The 22,896-nt window shown below is 39.1% G+C and overlaps 1 protein-coding gene across 4 annotated transcripts in view; it reads left to right on the top strand.

The window, feature by feature from the left end:
* Nucleotides 1-22,896, top strand: part of Tpd52l1 (TPD52 like 1) — an 89,483-nt gene that overhangs the window by 45,128 nt on the left and 21,459 nt on the right. For all 4 annotated transcript variants that reach the window (XM_076858284.2, XM_076858285.2, XM_076858286.2 and 1 more), the window contains exons 2-3: nt 5,405-5,520; nt 14,650-14,798. In XM_076858284.2, the coding sequence (XP_076714399.1) occupies nt 5,405-5,520; nt 14,650-14,798 (265 nt within the window). The remainder of the gene's footprint in view (nt 1-5,404; nt 5,521-14,649; nt 14,799-22,896) is intronic.

The following is a 22,896-nucleotide window of genomic DNA, read 5'->3' as shown; positions in this document are numbered from 1 at the left end:
CTTCCCTCACCTATGGATTCAAGCTGCTAATGTGGAAGTAGATTAGTTACTGCAGGAGTAGATTCCTGGTGAAAGGGTGAGTTTGGTCCCCTTTCTTCCTCTCTTATGAGTGCTGTCTTGCCCATCCTCCATGGGATGATACAGCAAGGAGACACAAGTGTAGGACCCTTGACTTTTGACTTCTCAGCTATAAAACTATAAGAAATAAATCTCTCTTCTCTGTAAAAACTATAAGAAACAAATCTCTCTTCTCTGTAAAACAGAATAAGAGAGGAACTTAGGCTTTGGAGCAAGACTAGTCTTAGTTAGGGCCCAGCAGCTTGGGATTGAGTGTGATTCCTCATCAGCAAGTCTGGGATCAAACCAAAGTGATAACTCATGCGTCTAGTTATGTTTGTTGTGCCATTCATCTCTGCAAATGGCACAAAGATGGGAATATTTCTGGCCAATTTTAGGTATAGTGATAGCAAATTTATGGTAGCACCTGACAAATACTTGAACACTCACCTGCATTCCAGAGGTCTCCTTTGGCCAATAGAGTAGTGCAATTTCTGCACTAGAATCAGACCTATGATTCTTTGTTACCATTATTAAACATATTATTTATGTATAATTTTGCTTGTGAAAGAGTAAAATGGCAGTCCTTAAGTGCAAAATCCTCCTTGTCATAATTGCAGACTTCATTCACATTACATCTAGGTGCACATACATACATGTGCTCAGTATTTTTTTAAACCCATACCTGATTTAAGTTTGAGCTCCTAGGTTTTGGGCAGTGAGAGAATAATATTAGGCTTAGTCCATTCCAATGCAGTCATTTTAAAAAGCCCCTATAAATAATTCCCGATTCCTCAATAAATGGTTACCATCTGGGTCAGTCTTCTCCTTTTCTAGATAGCTCCCCTTTTCCTTTGTCCCAGTCCAAGGAGAGACTGTATATCAGGAAGGACTCATGTGACCCATACAGTGCTTCACATTTTATGATTCTTTAGTCACAGGGAATGTGATATTCTCCGATGCTGAGGTTTTTCTATACCCATTACTTGTGATCGTATCTCCTTTAGCTGAGTTTAGGCCCAGTTGACCCTCTAGGCAGATTCAGCCTCGCTTTGGCTCTTATTGTTGGGAGATTCTCTTCCCTCCTCCATCCAGACCTCTGGCCGGGGCCTGTAACCTCAGTCTCTGCTGCAGGGGTACCAACTTCTTACCAAGGAGGCAAGTGGCATTGAATCTTAGCAACAATCCCATAGGTGTCCATTTTACAGATAAAATAATCAAGGTCAAATGTAGTTTGCTAGTTAGGGGCTAAACTACAACTAGAATTCCGGTTCTCTCAACTCCCACTATAGCCCTCTATGCTCTGTGTCAAAGAGAGGGGCACAGTTGACACCTTTGGCTCATAATGTACTGATAGCTGCTAAAAATTGTGATTCTTGAGTGGATTTGCCCAATGATAACTGCTTTCATCAAAATGTATGTTTTTAATCTTTAATATCTGCTTCTATGGTAACAGGTAATCTTATAATTTTATAGTCGATTCTCTCATCATCTGTTACTTGGTATCTTTTATCATTTCCTTTTTTCTCTTTCTTTCTCTCCTGATTTTGATTCAGTTTAACTGGTAAATCACCCCCCCCCTTTTTTAAAAAATTTAACTCCTATTTTTGTCTACTCCTTGATTCTGTAATTATCCTTTGACTTCATAACTTGATTGCTGCTTTCCCGACCCAGAGAGTGGAACATGTTCTGCTGAACACACCAGGTCTTGTTTGCATTTTGTTTGTGTTAATGTGGCACCTTGTGCTGAACTGTTCAACTCTGAAAACACCCACTGGGATAGGATGTAGCAGGGAAATAGATGCACAAATGGAAAAAGAAGAGAGGAACCTTGGACCTGGACTAGCTAGCAACCTGGTCTCGGGGCAGTTTTCTTGAATGAGGGATTTCTGGCAGTGAGACTTTGAAAGAGTTATAAGGTCTCTGAAGAGTGGGGCCAGAGTCCAGTGCAGAATATCTCACTTTATCATTTATGCTGGGTATTGGGTCTGCCTCTTCCTATTTTCACTAGAAGTTTCCCAATTCAACTACACATTACATAAGATTTGGACTTTCTTTCTAGAATATGGGGAGATAGTAAAGATATTTTAGGTCTTGAAAAGTCTAAGCCGTTGGAGCTCTCTGACCAGTTCTCTGACCAGTGTCTTCTCAGACTATGAAAATAAGGGAAGATTGAACAGTTGGGTTCCAGTTAAATTTGAGCAATATTTGTAAGTCCCTGGGCCAGGGAGAATTCGGGAGAAGACTACAGTGCCTTGTACTTTCCACCACCATGGCTCTCTTATAACCCCTGATGTAGGGGAGAGCTTACCTTCTGCATCCTTTCTTGTACCTGTGCTTGGAATTGCTTCTGATTCCTGGTTTAGACAGTTATCCTAAAACATTAGCCAAAAATACATTGACCATATATAAGCATATTTTCTGGATAAATAAATAAAATATTTCCACCCAATAGTCTGTAGTTGCATTGTTGTGGTAAGAGTCTTCTCTATATTCTCCTAAGTCTGTATTTTCATTGGTTTCTGGTATTTGCATAATATTGATGTATACTCTCTAGGGGATAATTTGAAAATAGGTTTAAAAATGTCCTTGCCCTTTGACTGAATAGTCCAATGTATAGTAAATCATCTATGTTTTGACTAATAATTTAACTAGGAGATATTCACTGCAGCTTTCCAGAAACCATCTGTGCAGCAAAATACAGTCATCAAAAATATATAAACATGGATATGTGCTTTTAGACATGAAAAGATATTTATGATATCCCATTGAATAAATAAGTCATGCTCTACAAGTACACAAGACAGTGTATCTATACATGGAAGAAATATAAGAAAGGAAGAACCAAAGTGATTACTCTTCTTAGATAGTGTGATTAATGGCGACTTTAATTAATAATGGATCATTTTATTCTACTGTCTTCTACACTGAACAAATGTTACTTATGAAGAAGAAAGTTTCTTAGCATTGAAACTGGCCTCTGGGTAGAAGGAAAAGGCTCTGATGGCATTGGATCTGTGATAGACCTCAGTTACGAATGTGTGTTAGAGTCTTAGCAGTGGTGCAAGGTGATAGTGGTACCTTGCTGATTCAGACAAAAGGATGTAGGTTTGAGGGACTCAGGGTAAGACCAGCTTCAGAAGATCCATGCAAACTTGAGCCATGTTTTTACTCTCTTTACCTGACACGTTCTGATTACGTAGGGTAATTTTTACCTTTGTCTTTTCATTTCATATAAAATTCATTTTAATTGTTTTATGGAATAATAAATAAGTAAAGAAAAGAATATTTGCAAAATAAGGGTAAAATACAGAACATACACATGCACAGAAATTCTGTGTTCCAAAAATGAAGCATGGCCATTAATCCTGCAGGGCTCCCATAGCCTCCATCTGTTCCTACAGTCTTCATCGAAGAAAACCACAGTCCTGAATTCTTTATCCTTATCTGACTTTTTTAACATAATTTTATGCTAAACAATACTTTATTTAGTTTGCATGCTTTGGGATCTCATGTGAGTGGAATTATACTTTATTGTTCTTCTGAAAATTGTGTTTTTCATTCAGTGTCTTGTCTCTAAAATTTTATTCACATGGTGTGGATAGCTGTTGTTCACTCTCTGTGCTGGGGCTGTCAAGCTTGTGTTGTGTAATTGCACCCTGGCATACTTCTGCAATGTCCTGTTTATGGACTTTTGCATGAAAGTTGTTATTAATGACCTCTGTGTTCATTTATAGTATCTGAGGCTCATGTAGAACACCGGATACATACATAGGTGTTGAATTGCTGGGTTGTAGAGTATGTGAAAATTAAGTTCTAATAGATAATGCTAAATTATTTTCCAAGTTATTTTTATTTATTTATATTCTTTACAGTAGCATGTGAGATCTGGATCCTCCGTGTGGTCATGACATTTAGTAATGTCAACTTGAAACTTTTTGCCAACCCAGTCAATGTGAAATGAATGATTCAACTAGTGTTCCCCTGGGTGTCAATGAAGTCGTGCAGGTTTTCTTAGGCTTGTTAACCATTTGTGATTGTTTCCCAGAAAGAATCTGTTTGGGTCTTTTAACCCATTTTTCTATTGGGTTGTTTTTTTGGTTTTAAAATTGGTTTGCAGAAATTCTGTATATTTTAGGAACAAAGCTTTTGTTCATTATGTATGTGACAGGTACCTTCTAGTCAGTGGCTGTCTTTTCATTTTCTTGCAGTGTTTGATGAAGAGACATTTTTAATCTTATCCATCCTTTCTTCTCTGGTTTACCCTTATTGTGTCTTATTTAAGAGTGACCCTACTACCCAGAGGTTCACAAGTATAAACTCCTGGATTGTCTTCTAGAACGTCCAGAGCTTTGACCCAGTGAATGGCGTGAAGGTGTCTAAACTTCCTACATAGATAGTTCCTTGTTTCAGAACAGTCATTAAAAGGCTATCCTTTTTCCACAGATGTGTAAATGTCACCTCTGTCATGAATCATATTGTAAATGAAGCTTCTATACATGTTTGGGCCTGTTTCCTGGGTCCTCGAGAGAACACAGGCACACGATGTCTGCCAGATGCCCACGGGCCTTCCTGGGAACTTCTTTATATTTAAATGAGAAGGAATTTTTCTTGTATAACAAGTCACAAGTTGAGCTGTCCTGTAGTTAGACCAAGGCACAATAATGGCATCAAGAAACCTGGTCCTTTGGTTGTCCTCTGCCAGAACCTTAGTCTGTAATGTTTCCTGGCAGCTGCTACTGTTGCAATTTGGGACGCTTACCACATCCAAAGTGGGAAAAGCCTTCGTATTTTAAATTCTGGTCTGGAGATTGTTTTGAAGTCCGCAATAAAATGGATTTAAGTGACAGGTTCACCCGCAATTCCACTCAGGATTATCAGTTCTCAACAGATGGGTGTTTTTTTTTTTTTTTTGGTCTGTCCATTAGATGCCGAATTTCAAGATGGGCATACCCCTGTGGAGAAGAAAGCCATTCATTTCTAATTCACCTGCCTCTTGGGATGTCACTCTGCAGGGACATAGGTTTCTACAGAGGTCTCACATTAAACCCCTTTCTTGGGTGGGTCTTGGGCCCCCTGACATAGTAAAAAACAAACCCGGAATTCACCTGTGTGGCAAAGATAAAAGTTGATGAAGCTTATTGTGCTTACATCTCGGGCTTTCTGTTCTCACTTTTGACTCCTGAGCATTCTTTGTGCTCTTAGAGCTCATTACACATTTAGGATGATATTTTTTCTTTTCCAGTGGGAGGGTCACCCAGTGTCTTTAGTTCTCCAGGCTATGGAAACAGAAGTTGGCATAAGTTTATTTTTTAAATTGCATTATGTTTATTAATTTTGCCTAAAGGTTTGTTGGAGACGGAACCATTGCAAGGAAGAGATGAGGATGCAGTAGCCAGTGCTGACTTCTCTAGCATGCTTTCTGAGGAGGAGAAGGAGGAGTTGAAGGCAGAATTAGTTCAGGTATGTTTAGTAATCTTCTTTATTTGCTATTTCTGTCTTGGTTCTTGAACATTAATATTAGTTTGATACAGGTCCCATATTGCAATTATTTGGTCTTTTATTTACAAAACTGTTATAAATACATTGCAAGATGACTGATTTTTCTCCAAGTTATTTTTGTAGAGCTAATTATTAGTTACCTGTTGGTTACAGTGGTAAAATGAATGGTTGAGCTGTTTTAATCAACAGCAATAACTAGTGTTAGAAATGTACTTCTTGTTCTTTTTAGTATCATGATACTTGGGATGCTTCACCTACACATCTGATGGAATTTCTTAAAGGCTTTGTACAAATGCAAGCTCCTCTTTAAGAGCCATTTGTTTTAAGTCAGTTAGCTTTCTGTGAAATGGTGTTTTTTTTAATTATGAAAAATTCAAGTATGGAATCAACTAAATTTACTCTTTTGCAGAATAATAAAGTGGGGGTGGAGAGGAGAGCTATATTAATTGAAGGTTAATTATATCTTGTGTAGTTGCCATGGATCTGGGTTAGTGGAGAGGAGGGTGCTGGTCTCGTGGTGAGTACAGGTCTTGTGCAAGCCTTTGCAGGACCCACTCATCCTTAGACTTGGTGCTGAAGAGCTTTACTTTCTGGGTGGAGAGGCTGGAGAAAAGACTCCTTGTATAGAATGTAGCAGCAGAACAGGAGAGACAGAGACCAGTATCCTTCTGCATTCTGTTCACAGTGCACAAGGCAGGAGGCTCCCTTTCCCACTGGAAGCAAAGCTTTCCCTTCCTGCCCAGGACCTTTGCACAGGCTCAGGACACCACTTTGAGCTCCACCATATCCACTGCCTCTTAGCCCACTCTGTTCTGATAGTATACATTATGATAGCTCAACATAATATGAAGGACTTTCCAGATGCTTTTACAAGACACATCCTAAAATAATTTCATTAAAAATATCTTTAAATATTATTTTTAATTGACATATAACAGTTGCACATAGTCGTGAGGTGCAGCGTCATGTATCCATATAGATAAACAGTGTGTGGTGATCACATCAGGGTCATTAGCATCTCCATCACCCCAAACATTTATCCTTGCCTTATGGTAGGAACACATCCAAAATTTTGTCTTCTAGAAGCTTATTTTGGAATATATAATAAGATATTGCTAACTATCGTCAACTTACTGTGAAATAGGATACCACAACTTATTTCTTCTCGGTAATTTTATACATGTTGACTAATCCATTTCCCCTTCTGCCTACCCTTCCAATTTCCGGTAATCACTGATCTCCTCTGCTTCGATGAGATCAGCTTTTTTTGATTCCACAAATTAGTGATATCATATGGCATTTTTCTTTCTGTCCCTGACTTTAAAGTAATATTATTTTAAAATCTAAAGAGCAGCTTGTTCCTCTGGTACAAGGAGAAATTATTTCAGTAACACAGTGCCTCAAATCAAATGGCTTGGGTCTTTAGCTGGTTCTGTCTGTGGCTACCAACTGGCCACACAGACCAGAGTACACAGACCAAAGTTGGCTTTAATGGGTAATGGGTTCGCCCCACATTTTCTTAAGGCCCCAAATTCTGGTTCATGACCTGTTCATGTCAACAGCATTGCCCAGAAGTTTTTTCTTGCAGACTGGTGTAAGCTAACTAACTCTAAGCTAAAACAACTTCTTCTTCTGAGAACTTTGTGATCTATGTACAAGCACATCCCTCTGTTATAGACCAGCTGCTATAAAATGTCTTGATTTCTTCTGGGTTCTTCGATGACTGACATGTACACAGGTACATGTATGAATCTGTTTTTTGCATTCTATATTTTCTTTTTTTTGTTTGTTTGTTTGTTTGTTTCAGGTGGACACAATATCTTTATTTTACATTTATGTAGTGCTGAGGATCGAACCCAATGCCTCCTGCAAGCCAGGCGAGCGCTCTATCACTGAGTCACAACCCCAGCCCACATTCTATATTTTCTAAATGTTCAACAATGAGCATTTATTCTGTGATCACGAAACAGTAAATACTGGTTTGGTTGTTTTTAATATATTTTTTAGTTGTAGATGGACACAATACCTTTATTTTATTTATTTATTTTTTATGTGATGCTAAGGATTGAACCTAGTGCCTCACATGAGCTGGACAAGCACTGAGCCACAACCCCAGCCCAATAAGCACTGATTTTAAATGGATGTCTCTGAATACCCAAAAAGTAGTAGTGTTTTTATAAATTCCTGTCTCATTTGGCCACTGTAAACAGCTTCCAGCAAATTTCATTTCTAAGATGTTTGGAGCCTGACTTCTGAAGATAACACCAAACTCTTTGATACTGTGTTCAAGTTATGGGGATTCATGCTTTCAACCTCCATAATGCATTAGCCTTCAGTGCAAGAGCTTCCTGTCTTATTTCTGCCTTCTTCAGATGAAGTACTGCATGTTGCCAAAGGTAACATCATAGTGACTTAGGCTCGACTCTGGGCTCCAGGGCGAGCGAAAAGCAAAGCAAGGAGGTATCCTTGTGATTTTTCTTTGCATTTCCATTTCTTCTCCCTTCACCTCAAGGCACCTCTGCTTTATGCTTATTCTTTTCCTAAATCTGCTCTCATCATTTACAAGTACATGTGCACATGCATCCATGTGCACAAACATACACATGCACACACAGAGCAGATCTGGTCCTTTCACATCACAGATGCGTTCAGATTTTACCTCAGTGCTCTGGTTTCATTATAACAAGGTCACCCAGATCTATTTAAGGAGTCTCACCACCCGCCTTAAGAATAACTAAGACATCTTGGAGACAACTCTGCTCCTTCGTCTCAACTCTTCACAGACATTCTTCCAGGTCCCTTGGTCAAAAGGAACGGTACTCTCTGTCCAAGGGGAGATCTTACGAGCCTGTTAGACACCTGAGTGCCAAGATTGCCCAGAGGCCAGCTTATTGGATAACTGCCTTTGACCCAGGCATGCAGGGGTGGCTGTGATCCAGAGCAAAGCTTCTGTGTATACATACACTTCCCACCTTTTATTGCTTTGCCAAAAGCAGGTCTCTGATGTGCCAGGTTTGCAGTCTGTACTTTAATTCACTCTTCTTCCTGATTCCCACATGTCCCCCTGTTGCTTTCCTGCTGGGGTGGATCCCTCCTCCTCCAGCCTTTCACCTCACTTCCCCCAGCCTTATTCCCCTGCTTTGTTGTTGATCCCCAGGAGGATGCCCTTAGACTTCTACTTTCTCACAACCCACGGTTGCTCACACAACCAGCATTTTTGTGTGTTTATCAAGTGCTGGCAACAGGAAGACTTCTTTTGGTGGAAGCAATGACATAAGCCAGTCATGTCAAAAAGGCTTCACCTTGGATGAATTCATCTTTTTGAAATAAATATTTTTAAAGAAATTTCTTTTAATAGAATTTGATCTTTAATTTATTGCTGTGGTCATGCTATATGTGTGTTCTTGAAAGTCCTGTGAATGTGAAGCCAACATCATCTCTGATCTGGTGTGATGGTTTGTGCATAGAAGGAGTCCAGTTAATAGAGTTAATTGAAATTATTGTGCAGCTTATGAGAATATTTATGTTTGCAGATGCTCAAAGTAGAATAGGCATTTTTTTTACAAAATTTATCAATGTACCAAGAAGTACTATTTTGTTTCTGATATTTGTTGTCTTGTTACCAGCTGGTTTTGAGGTTTTGAAACATTTTAATTTTTCTCTCTCTCTCTTAAAATAAATTTGATGAATTATTCTGTTACTGTCATCTCACTTCCACTTTAATTTCACTAAGATGCATTCTGTGCCTGGCATTGGAATTATAGATAATGTGTCTTGATTTTTGGAGAGGATGAAATGTAGGCATTAGTACTGCCCATTTGTGGTTATATAATAATCAAATATTGCCAATGGCTCCTAGATAAAATGACTCAAGAAAAAATACATATTGATAGGAGTTGGAAATACACCAAATGGTATTAGCGAGTAGGCAAAGCCTATCCAACTCTGTCTTGACTCTTGCGTCTTCATTTGGTACATATGTCCCCAAGAATTCACAGTGCCCTCAGCTACTATCTCATAGGCTCTTAAAGAAGAACATTGAGCCCTGGGGCCTTTCTCTCTGTGTTCTTTCCCCAAGATCTCGCCTCTTTCTGGATTGGGCTAGTGAGCAGCTCACATGGGTTTATGGTCAATAGGCCTTATTGTTATGCCCTGCCCAGACAGTGTGTGCATTTTCATTTTTCTTCTCTGACACTTTCACCTCAAGCCAGGAAGAGCCTGAAGAGGCAGGTCCTGAAAGAGTATGTAAAAGCCACCAAATGATATCACTCCTAAACAGTACACTGATGATTCATACTGATGAAAGTTTTACTCCTGGGTTTTAGTTATGCATTTCATTGATTGCTGGTAGAATAGAAAAATAAAATTTTAACCTTAACATAAATTTCATATTGAAATTAATTTATTGGCTAATTTTGATTAGTTAATTCACATTTTTGTCAAGTTTACAGAACAAAAGATAAACCATTTTTAAATGAACAATCCAGTGTCATTTTGTGTATGCACAATATACTATAATCAACTACCTCAGTGTGATTCCAAAACATTTTTGTCACCTTGAGAAGAAACTATGTACAGCTGAATGTACATAGCTTCCCATTCCCACCTCCTTAGCCTCTGGCAATGTCCCACTTGCACTCTATATAGAGTCCCAGGGGCTTACCTAATCTGAATCTATACAGGGATTTAACGTACCTGACTATTTCAAATAAATGGAATTATACAATACATGATGTTTGTGCCTGGCTTCTTTCAGGAAGCCTATTTTTTTAAATTGCTGCACTATAGTTGTACATAATGGTGAGATTTATTGTTGTGCATTTGTACATGCACACTATATAATTTGGCCAATATCCCTCCCCAGTACTTCCCCTCTCTCTTCTCCTCTTCCACCCACTGGTCCCTTCCTTCTATTCTACTGATTTTCCTTTGCTTTTCATGTGATCACCACCCCCCGCCCCCCAACACCTTTCTTTTCTTTTTTATCTCTAGCTTCCATATATGGGAGAAAACATAAGACCCCTGACTTTCTGAGTTTCGCGTATTTTGATTAACATAATGGTCTCAAGTTCCATAGGTTTTCCTGCAAATGACATAATTTCATTTTTTATGGCTGAATAAAACTCCATTGTGTATATATACCACATTTTCTTTATCATTCATTTTTGATGGACACTTGTAGCCTAAGGTTTTTGAAGTTCATCCATGTTGGAGCATGCATCAATACTTCATTTCTTTTATAAAGTTGAATAAATTGTATTGTAACATAAACTACTGTTTATATATTTATGGACTGTTTCCACCTCTTGGCTATTGTGATTAGTGTTGTGCTGTGAACATAGGTGTACAGGTATTTGCTTGAGTAACTGTTCTCAGTTTATTGGGGTATATAGCGAGGAGCAGAACTTCTGGGTAAAATGGTAATTCTGTACTTAACTTTTTGAGGAACTGTGGATCCCTGTACTGTGATCCATGGTGGCTGAATCATTTCACATTCTTACTAGCAACATTCAGAGATTCCAGTTCTTCCACATCTGTATCAACACTTGTTATTTTGATGCAATTCATATTTTTAATACTTATTTTTAGTTATGGTTGGACACAATACCTTTATTTTATTTATTTATGTATTTTTATGTGGTGCTGAGGATCAAACCCAGCACCTTGCACTTGCTCTACCCCAGAGCCACAACCCCAGCCCTGTAATTCATATTTAAATAATCAAGTTTAGATATTTAATTTTGATCATAAGTATTTATCCTACAAGTAGATCTTCTAGGGAATCAAGAAACCAAAGAAACAGACTATAAATTTCTAATGAGGAAATAATTATTTTTAAATTAAATGGAAAGAATATAGTAAATATTTTAATCAATTAATGTAATTTAACTTTTTCCATTTTGTTCCAAATTTGATGTGAAGATTTTCCACACCATCTGCATCAGAGTATCTGGGAATACTTGTTGAATCTCAGGATATTAAAAAAATGAGCACATAGCTGGGATTCTGCATTCTAACAATGCTCTCTAGCTGACTCTTCTTTGAATTGAAGCTGAGACACATTAATAGAACTAGTTCCAAGAAGTCTCCTTGTCAAATGAGGGAATTAAATTCACCACTATCATCCTTTAAAGTACTTTCTTGGGGTCCAGGTGTAATGAGGGATTGAACTCAGGGGCACTTGACCACTGAGCACATCCCCAGCCCTAGAGAACACATTTACATTTACAAGACGTATAATGGGTTAGTTATGTAGTTCATGCTCAAAAGTAGAGTGATATTTTGAACATACCTGAGACACAACTCTTCCTCCCTTTTAATTTTTAAATGAGAAATCTAGAAAATTGGCAGATTTTTATTAACCTCATGCATGTGGGAAGCTAAGGGAATCTTAATGATTCTTTCCTGGCTTGACAAAGAAAATCCACAAATATTTCTACTTTTTAGAAAGCAAAAATATAAATTTAATTACAATTACTAGGGTAATATATATATATATATATAACACATCTATATGTATAGTGCAGACAATTTAAGTATGACAACCAATTAAAATCAGACCTTGTGGAGGTTCAAATTTATTTTTAGAGGATACAAGAACACTCTCTAATCTGGGTATTTTGCACAGTTCCTTTGTTAGAAATTACAATTGCAAGAGCAATGTTGTAATGTTGAAGAAATGTGCTCTCCTGCAGCATGGAGGAAGAAAAAAAATATGTTCATACAGAGCCCCAGTGCACGAATGTTCTTAGCAGATCTATTTGTATTAGCCAAATGCAAATATACTTCAACAAGTGAAGAAACAACTGTCATTTATGCATTCAGTGGAACACTACTTTTATTTTTTCTTTCTTTTTTCTTTATTAGTTTTTAAATTTATTTATTTGTTCTAATTAGGTATATATAACAGCATGATGCATTTTGATTCATTGTATAAAAATGGAGCACAACCCATCCACTTATCAGAGAGGACATTTGGCCTTTGGATTTTGGGGATTGGTTTACTTTGCTAAGCATGATATTCTCCAATTCCATCCATGTACCTGCAAATGCCATGATTTTATTCTCTTTTAATGCTGAGTAATATTCCATTGTGTATATATATCACAGTTTCTTTACCTATTCATTGATTGAAGGGCATTCACAGTTTAGCTATTGTGAATTGAGCTGCTATAAACATTCATGAGCCTGTGTCACTATAGTATGCTGATTTTAAGTCCTTTGGGTAAAGACCAAGGAGTGAGGTAGCTGCGTTAAATTGTGGTTATATTCCAGGTTTTCTAAGGAATCTCCATACTCCTTTCCAGAGTGGTTGCACCAATTTGCAATGCCACCAGCAATGTATGAGTGGACCTTTTCCCCCCACAGACTGTCCAACATTTAATATTGCTTGTGGAATACTATTTTTTAATGAAGAGGGAAAAACATGGCTAAATCTTAAATAAGTATGCCAAGTGAACAAAGCAATATGATGAGTATATAGTGTATGACTAAATTTATATAAAAATTCTACAAAATGCAAACCAAACTCTAATGGAGGAAAGAAGGTCAATGGTTGACTGATGTGTACAGGGAAAGTCTAGGAGGGGAAAGAAGAGTGAGGGAAGAATTACAAAGAACAATGAGATGATGATTGATATGTTTACCACTTTGAAAAAGTAACACAAATCACACCAGTAAATGCATCCTCCTATCCTTAAGGCAGTAGCTTGGTAGAGCCACGGTGTCTGCCATGTCCATACTTGCACCAATGCAGCTACATGAAGTTGACAAAAAGTAAGCAATACTGATTAGCAACACTGGAATTTGTTTTATAAAATAAAGTATGTAGTGCAAAATCAATTTTTGTTAAAAAATTATATCCATGTACAACTTTAGAAAAACATTAGGAAGATTAGTCTTACTCTTACTTCTGCTATTATAACAGAATACCACAGGCTTTGTAAACTGTATGCAATAGAAGTTGACGTGGCTCCCAGTTCTGGAGGCCAGGAAGTTCAAGAGCATGGTGCTGGCATATGGGGAGGGCCTTCATGCTGGGTCATAACATGGGAAAAGGCCACGTGGAGGTGCACAAGATAGAGGATAGCATCAGTATTTATCCTTTGTCTTAGTCAGCTTTTTCATTGCTGTGACCAAAAGACCTGACAAGAACAATTTTAGAGGAGGGAAAGTTTATTTGGTGCTCATGGTTTCAGAGGTTTTGGTCCATAGATGGCCAGTTCCATTGCCATGGGCCTGCAGTGAGCAAAACTTTATCGCAGAAGAGTGTGGAGGAGGAAAGCAGTTCAGGACATGACCACCAGGAAGCAGGGAGAACTCTCACCCACCAGCAAAAAACTATAAACTCCAAAGGCATGCCTTCTGCAACCCACCTTTTTCAGCTGCCCACTCCCTGCCTGCAGTTACCACCCAGTTAATCAATTCAAATGGATTAATGCATTGATTAGGTTAAGGTTCTCAACACCCAACCATTTCACTTCTAAACTTTTTTGTATTGTCTCATACATGAGATTTGGGGGGACACCTCACATCTAAACTATAATATCCTTTTTTCAGGATCCCACTCCCAAAATAACTAACCCACTCCTGTGTGATGGTATTAATCACCTTAGTGGTCTCACCTCCTAACATTGTTCCAATGGGAATTAAATTAGAAACCAAAAAAATACGTTGAGGATGTAGTGTAACTCAGTGGTTGAGTCAGTATTTAGCATGTGCAAAGACCTGGGTTCAATCCCAGCATCATTGTTAAGGAAGAGAGGGAGAATGGAAAGAAAGAACCAAAGCCCAATCAGCTAAGCTATTTCCTACTAGGTTACAGGTGAATTATTTTCGTGTTTGTATTTGGCTGTGAGATCTGAATTTTGTTACATGGAATATTTATTACTTTTATAATCCTTACCACTAAAAATTTCTCTTTGTAGTTTGTGCTGTGAGACTCTCCCATCTGTATAGCATGTGTTTGGGACGGCCAAGCATGAGACAGTTCATTAGGCTCTAGAGGCTGCTCTGGAGCACTATAGCCTTTGGAAATGTACCTTTCATCTGTTTGATGTTTTGCTCTATCATTTTTCCTCCTACCTGTAGCTAGAAGACGAAATTACAACATTACGACAAGTTTTATCAGCGAAAGAAAGGCATCTGGTTGAGATCAAACAAAAACTCGGCATGAACCTGATGAATGAATTAAAGCAGAACTTCAGCAAAAGCTGGCATGACATGCAGACCACTACTGCGTGAGTATCACTTCTACAGTGTTGATTTAAATATGCAGAGAGCCACTGTCTCACAATCTTCCAGGGTTTTTGTTTATCCTACAAGGCTCATTTGGTTCATCCTGTGAGGCTGATTTGGTGCTTATAGCAAACTAAAGAGATATAAAAAGCACTAAATATGTTGCATGTGAAAAAAAACTATAAAGAGCTTAGAGGAACAAAAACTTTTGACTAAAACTCATTTCTTTTAGACTACTTTTACAGAATTTTATAGTTTAAATGTTTTTAGTATATGTTTTTAAACACTGGAGATGTTTCTTATGAAAATTATAAGTGGGCAGGTATTTTTCTTTTTCTCAGAATACTTGACACTTGTCATTGGACAGGCAACCAAAGAAGTTCCCAAGGAGGGAGAAGAGAATCTCAGCTCAGACCTGCAGATTATTGACTTAGGCTGAAAAAGGATTTCAGGACACATCAAAAGAGGCACAAACAGATTTATTTAGGAAAACAAGTGATAGAGCAGGATACATGCACTCTAGAGCAAGGTGCACTTTGGGGTCTTGGGCTCTTCTGTTTAGAAGAAACCTTTAAAATAGTAAACATAAGAAGACCACGGGGGTGACATCAGACTGGTGAGCTTAATTCTCTTAATCATGGAGCACAGGGCAGGTCACAATGGTCTGGTTCTTTCAGGATTGCTAGGTTGAGGTCATCTAGTTAATAATGTTGGGCATATACTCATACCATAAGTCTCTGGCAATATTTATTTTCCTTTGCTTTATTCAGTCTAAAGAAAATACATTGTATAGCCTAGCAAGGTTACATGTAGGCATTGATCATCTAGACTCCCAGGACTCTGAGATTCAAGGGCATTTTAAGACTTTAGGCCTGGAGGAAAACAGGCTTTAGAGCTTCTTAGATTTATTGACAATTTCTTTTTCCTTCCCTGTTGGTCTTCTTTCTACCTATCCTTATTTCTTCTGTCCTCCTTCCACACTCACTGTATATTTTCATTTTCTATCAAACATGGTTGCGGTTTTTGTACAGACTTTTTGGAAATTAATTTTGAAAGAAAACCTTATGATAGGTGTTATAACACATGCCAGTAATCCCACAAACTTTGTGAAGTGAGACAGGAGAACCACAAGCTTGCAGCCATCCTTGGCAACTTAGTGAGATCCTGTCTCAAAATAAAAAAAAAAAAAAAAAATTAAAAGGACTAAGGATGTAGCTTAGTGGTAGAGCACCCCTATGTTCAATCCCACACAGGCACACATGACAAAAAGGAGGGAAGAAAGAAAGAAAAGAAAACCTTGGGCCTCTCATCTTTTAGGATGTACTTTTCATTAATCCTCTAAGGAATATTTAAATATGGATTTAGATCAAAGGAATGTTCTTGGGTTTGCTGTGGTCTTGCCTTGTATTAGGCAAAGTACCAGTAATCTTGGTTATTCTGCAATCATGCTTTTATTGACTTACTTTATAAATTATGTAAAATATTTATGGTGATAGTTTTCTAATGATTTAAAATATTTTGCCTTGTCAGGTGTCTTGTACCAAATGGGAAGAATGTTTTCACATATGTGAAGTGATTTTTTTTCTTCTTTTTGTGTTTTAAGACAAGGGACTGATGGGGAAATCTAAGAGACTTCCTATCCCTGCTTTAGCTCTAGCCTCAAGTTCTACCATCAAGAGATCTTTGCTTTTGAGTTATGCATGTTCTTCCCTAGTATCACTCGTTAGAAGGTAAAGATCATGCACTCCTAATGCCTATGTGGGAATCAACTTTTTCTCTTTGCAGAACTTTTCTCCTGGGCCTAGAGAGACCGTGAAGTAGGAAGAGGTACCATTATAGCAATTATTTCAATTTTGCTAGGGGCTAATTTTGCTTTCTGGTTCTTAAGCACTAAGGTCTAAGACTTTTTGGTACTCTGTGAAGACACCCTTCACATGAGAAGCTGCATCTGAAAGGAGTGTGAGGTCTCCTTGGTGTTGTGCCCTTGGTTTCTTTATGAAAGGAGAATATTCTTCTGCCCGTATAACATGACCTAACAGTCCTGTAGGATTCTGTGCTTGTGTGCCCAAGGATTCATCCAGATGGGTTCAGGGCACATCTTAGAGTAGGACAGGATGGAACCTTGGAGCACATAAGTTCATCTCAGAAGCTAACCAACCTTCCCCAACCTGTTGTTGACAATTACAGAAGGAGATGAGAAACCACACATTGATGTGCACCAGCTTAAAGCACTGGATTGCAATACCAGATGAATAGTCTCCAAAAACAATACAGTTAAATATTAGGCACCAAATTAAATAAGCTTATCTGCCAGTATTTTGGGCCTCTATCTTTATACTTTGGAGGTCAATACCAAATAATGGTCCTGACAGTGTGAGACAGAACCACCTCCAATTTCCTGAGTCTGTCTGCCTTCCCATTTATTTCAGTTTATATTATGTCATACCAATCTGAACTTGCCTTTGGGGTATAAAAAGCCGGATCTTTCCGCTTGGCTTTCCTAATCAATGCAAGAATAAGATATCCTAATGGAGGACAGGGCGGTTCCCTTGCTGAAGAGAGCTAGGAGTATCTGAGCATCAAGTGGGTTAAATTTACCCTGCATCTGATATGGACAGAGAGGTGAGAGATGCCTATGAGTCCTAGGATGCACAATTAGAATAGGTAAATTCAAGGAAGTCTTCTGGCCTACTCCCACAGTGAAGAATATGTGATTTGTGTTTTCCATTGTATGATAAGTAAATGGGTGATGTAGCCAGGCCACCTACTTAGTGTAAAGCTTTTTGTAGGATGGAGAGAGCATATTTATTCCCTGAGATTATAGAATTTACCATATAATCATAAAGACAGAGTTTTGTTTTTACACGTCAGATGTTAAGTGTGAAAAGTGAGGTGAAGGAATATAGGATATTGAGGGATTGTAAGGAGATTAAGCCTGGCCTGCATCTCAGGGAAGGTTTTCATAGGTAGGTGATGTTTAAGCAGAGCTCTGAAGGAAGAGTCAGGATGTAGTCAGGCCAATAGGTACAGAAGAAGTCTCCTGCAGGTGGTACAGCCTGGTAAAGACTCAGGCAGGAGAGAAGGCTCCCCATCCTAAGGAACATCCAGTTAATTTGTGCTATTGAGATTAAGAGGAGGATCAGGGCTTGCTGTATACTGGACCTTATGGCACCTGTTGATAGAAATAATTCTTCTTTGCCTACAGGCAATAGAAAATCACTGAAGGGGTTTTCCTAATCATTCCTTTATCCAACAAGTGTTAATAGTATCTACTATCATGGTATTATAGTCTAGACCCACAAGATAGTAAAATTCAATAAAAATGGACAAGATTCCTACTCTCATTGAGTGTTGAAAGGGAAAGGAGCAAGAAACAAGTACTTAAATTAACAAAAATGAGGAAATACTGGGAAATGCTTGAGTGAAACCACACAGGGTGACATGCTAGAAGGAAACTTGGAGGAATGGGTGGGAGCTGCTCTGCTGGAGGCCCAGGAAGGGGGTGTCCTGGGAGTTTACTTCAAGCTGAGACTTGAGTAACAAGAAAAATGCATTCTTGGAATGTTGGAGGGGTGAGTTTTCAGGCTGAGGGAAAGTTGTTGCAAAGACCCAGAGGTGAAAACTAGCTTTGATGGTTTCAGGAGCCAAAAGAAATTTCTTGTATTTATAATGTAGTGAGAAGAAGTGAAGCCACAGACTTGGGGCCTTCCAGACCATGAAAAGAAGTGGGGATTTTGTCCTGAGGACTTTGGGAGCTACTGAATGGTTGGAGGCAGGAGTGACCAGTTCAAGTTCCCCTCTTAAAAAGATTACTCTAGTTACTTTGTGTAATGTAGATTGTGGAAACTTGAAAATCATTTATGAGGTCACTGTAGTAGCTCAGGTGGATGACGATATAAGAGAGAGTCACAGAGAGGGGATAGGATTTGGAGGTCACTGTGACAGGACTTCCCAGTGTTTTTGGAGGTGGACAGTGAAAGAAACACAGAGATCAAATGTGACTGTGAGGTGAGCATTGTATGTTTACCACCCTGGAAGCACAGCATTGTGGTTAAGCTCATGGGTGACAGACTCGATTGCTTGGGTTGACACCTAGATCTCCCTGCATCTGGGAAATGAGACCATGTCAGTACTCAGCCGATAGGCAGTGAGAACTCAATGAGTTCATGTTTGTAAAGCATGAAGAATAGCATCTGGCATTTTCCAGGCATGGAGTGATTGTCTGCTGTTGTGAGAAAGATTGGGAAGCAGGTCTGGAGGGGAAATCCTGTCGTACCTGCGTGGAGTCTGCACTACCCAACAGACAGGCAAGTTGTATACTGAGAGGATGACTCAGAAAGAGGCAGAGGCAGAGGCAGACAGATGTGGCCACTCGGGGGGTCATCCGCAGGTGTCCTTGACAGCTATAGGGTTTCATAAGATTTCCTCACAGATGATTAATTAATTAATTTTTGTGGTGCTTGGGGATAATCTGGAGCTTTGCACCTGGGAAGCAAGTGCTTTACTACAGAGCGACACTCCCAGCCCTTGCAGAGATTACCTAACAGATCCACAAGATCTTGGGCTCATTAGCCTTTAAGAGTGAAGCAAACTTTCCTTTGTAGGGATGAATTGATCCCTTTTTTAAGAAGGAGGTGGAAGTATGTCAACCAAATAATTTCAAGGGAAGGTCTGTCTCCAACCTTTTTTTCTGCTGAAAGAAGGAAGAGGGTCTTTGCCGGGTTTCTGTTCTCGTGACTAAAAGGCTCAGGGGTCACTCCGGGTAAACTGGGCTAACTGGGCTGCACAAAATAACCACACAAGAGACACAAATACCTTTTTCTTTGGGGTCGCCGTGACAGCTCCTCTGACCTTAAGGGTCTGCAGGAAGAGAGAGAGAGAGAGCACACGCTGACCCTTTTCATTGAGGAGAAACTATTCAAATGAGGCAAGGGGTTAGTTTCAGGGGGCTGAGTCTATCTTCATGATATCCACTGACAGCAGGTTGACTGACACCTGGGTAGGCCACACCCAAGGGCACAGTAAGAGAAGGGGACGCACACTAGGCACTTCCATGGAAGATTCTATCCTAAACAGGGCAAGGGGTTATATTACAAAGGAACAGATGAGCGTAGCTTCACCCATGTGTTGAGAGCCACAGAGAGTCGGAATGGCCTCTGGCATTTTGCCAGAAGTAATGGTTGAGAGGTGACGCCAGCGAGCCATTAAGATGGTGATAATTAAGTTAAGCTGTGTATAATTTCTGTACTGGGTGATGCTGGATTGAAACAGGCTGTGTACTGAGTTGTATATGGACCCTGCTGTCTGACAATAGGGCGGCTCCGGGAATAGGGCGGCTCTTGCTGCCTCAGGAGCCTGCTACTTTGGAGTTCCAGTGGAGTTCTCGCTGGGTTCCTGTTGAGTTCGCGCAGAGCCCGGTGGAGGGTGAGAGAGTTCCTGGGAGGTGCGTGTGGAGTGCTGGTAGAGTTTGGGCAATAAAGGATTTCCTGTTTGAACCTACAAATGCCTCGTGGTGGCTCGGTTATTTTGTGCCCAGCTAGACTGCGGCACCCATGGGGCCCTGCATGAGACACCGACCCTTGGACCCAAGAAGGGTGGGGAAAGCTCTGCCACATTTCTGTGACTGAGCACCTCTGCACCCAGCCGGGGAGTGTGACTCAGTCATGTGTAAGGTTGGTCTCCCACAGGTCTTAATCCTAGGTTGGGAGGAAGGAAAATAAAATCTATTTCCCCGGAATTAATTAAATTCTGGCTCTGTTAGTGTTCATGATATCCGTTCCAGGAAAGATCTTCAGCTCATCTGATGAAAAATGGACATGAGGGAGTGAGGAGCTGTGGTTGGGTCAGATTGGTTAGAATTAGATTTCATAGCACTAAAAAGAATTTCAGCTGTCAGAGGATGTGTGTGATTCCCAAAGGCAATACTTTGCATACTGATTAAGCAATCATGACCTATTTAGTTTGATTTATAATGAAAAGAAAATCTATGGTATGTTAATGAAAGATCCTGGCATATTTTTCTCTGCAGTAGGATTCAAATTGCAATAGGACCAGATGAGTAGGAATAATTACACAGCCGACTCAAATTATCCCCTTTGTAGAAAGATTCCAGGGACACAGGAGCAGGTCAAGGGCTCATCTGTGTGTGGGATTTGGTGTTGCTCTTGTCAGTTTCTAATGTACCTTGATTTGAGTGAATCTAAGAATATACCAAAACGCCCTCGCTCTGTTTTCTCCATCTTTTTTATGTTGTTTTTAGGCTTCACAGGGGCATGAGAGAGTAAGTGGTTTTAGAGTGAAGCAAGGAGAGAGACTGAATCTCTTTAGTAGATAAAAAGAAGTTGGAATTAGGAAATACAACCTCGTGGTGGGTCTGCAAACCCATATGCTTAATTTATTTATTCAGTGTTCTGCTTTGTGAACCCATGAAATTCTCCCACTAATAAGCCGCTCTGAGTTGTACCGCAGACCACATGGTAGGTCTGTAGAGGGCAGGAGGTTTTGGAACAGAATTTAAACTATTCTACCTTTTTGAAAAGCTTAATAGTTTCATCCTTCATAAAGAGAAGTAAAAGCCTAAGGTGCAGCATTTAAGAGGTGCATGGTGCACAGAAACTGGAGCTTAGTTTATGACTTATTTATTTTTGGATGTTGGGCTTCTAAGACATCCAGGCCATTATGGTCAGAAATGATTATTATCTCCTTTTATGAAGAGCCCACTGCAACACTGTTGAGTTTGAAAGTACCAGTAAAGATTAAAGACCTAATTTAAAAAGATGTACATACCCAGTCTCTACACAGTTAGTTGTTCATTCCTCCTACCTTCAGGTCATCATCGTATTGTACAAGGCAGGAAGCAGATTTTTTTTTTCCCTAGATACAAGTGGTAACTTTATGTTTGATAACATGTTTAGGAAACTTTTAGAAGGAAACAATCCTAAATATTTTTGTACAATATTTTGGTGAAATATTTTGTATACAAGGAAAGCGGTCTTTTAAATCTCATAATAGGAAATATATTCATGCTATGAAATATCTTCATGTAAAAATACTGTTTAATTTTTAATTCTTTCTCCTAGTTGCATGTAGAAAAATGCCTTAAAGTCAAAACCATTTAGATGACTACATGCTCTCTCTTTTTGATTATTAACACTAACTTTCAAATTAGTGAGTCATGACAAGCTGAATCTACATTAAAAATCAACAGAATGGTTGTTTTTTATGTGTTCTACTTAGTTTATACATGACAGTAGAATGCATTTTGATCCATCATACATAAATGGATTATAACTTCTTCTGGTTGTACATGATGTAGAATCACACTGGCCATGTAGTAATATATGCACATAGGGTGATAATGTCTGATTCATTCTACTATCCTTCCTACTCCTAAACCCACTCCCCTCCCTTCACTCCCCTCTGCCTAATGCAAAGTACCTCTCTAATCTATTACAGATTTTTATTTGACTTTTATTTATTTGGTTTGCAAAGAAAGATCCTCTAAAAGAATCTAGTACAGATCCCTGTGTGCCAGCCAAATGACTAACCTGTCTTTGTTAAATTCTATCCATTCCAGCCAAACTGAATGTTTGAAAAGTAAAGGCTACATTCCTATTGAGTTTCTTAGAAAACCAGGAAGCTTACTTGTACTTAAAACAAACAAATAAGAAATCTGCCTGTAAATATTCTTAGGTGAATGAATTAGTGCACATGAAATACCCAATAAGTGGTAGGCACTATTGCCACATACTAAACCTTTGCCAAAGAATGGTTCTTTCCTAGACCAGATTCAAGCCTTCTTGGGATGCACAGGTCCCCACAGAACCCTCCTCCACTGTAGGCGTTAGAGCACCTAAGGTCTCCATTGTTCTCCAGAGTTAGGGACCTCACACCAAATCTTCCTGGCTCTGTAACTGAAGGGAAGGCAATGAATTGAAATGAATCAAACTAGACTCTAGTCCTTGGCGTTTGTGTTGGTCTTGCTGTGGTTAATTCAGGCACTAGAGATACAATGAGGATGAACAAGATGAACCCCCTGAAAGTTCAGGCAGGTCATGGAGAGAGACTGGAAAATCACCACTGCAACACAATGAAGGGTTT

This window comes from Callospermophilus lateralis, chromosome 6, assembly GCF_048772815.1.
Source record: "Callospermophilus lateralis isolate mCalLat2 chromosome 6, mCalLat2.hap1, whole genome shotgun sequence".
Classification (NCBI taxonomy): Eukaryota; Metazoa; Chordata; class Mammalia; order Rodentia; family Sciuridae; genus Callospermophilus; species Callospermophilus lateralis.
Note: the sequence above shows the minus strand (reverse complement) of the source record. Positions and strands in the feature narration are given on the sequence as shown.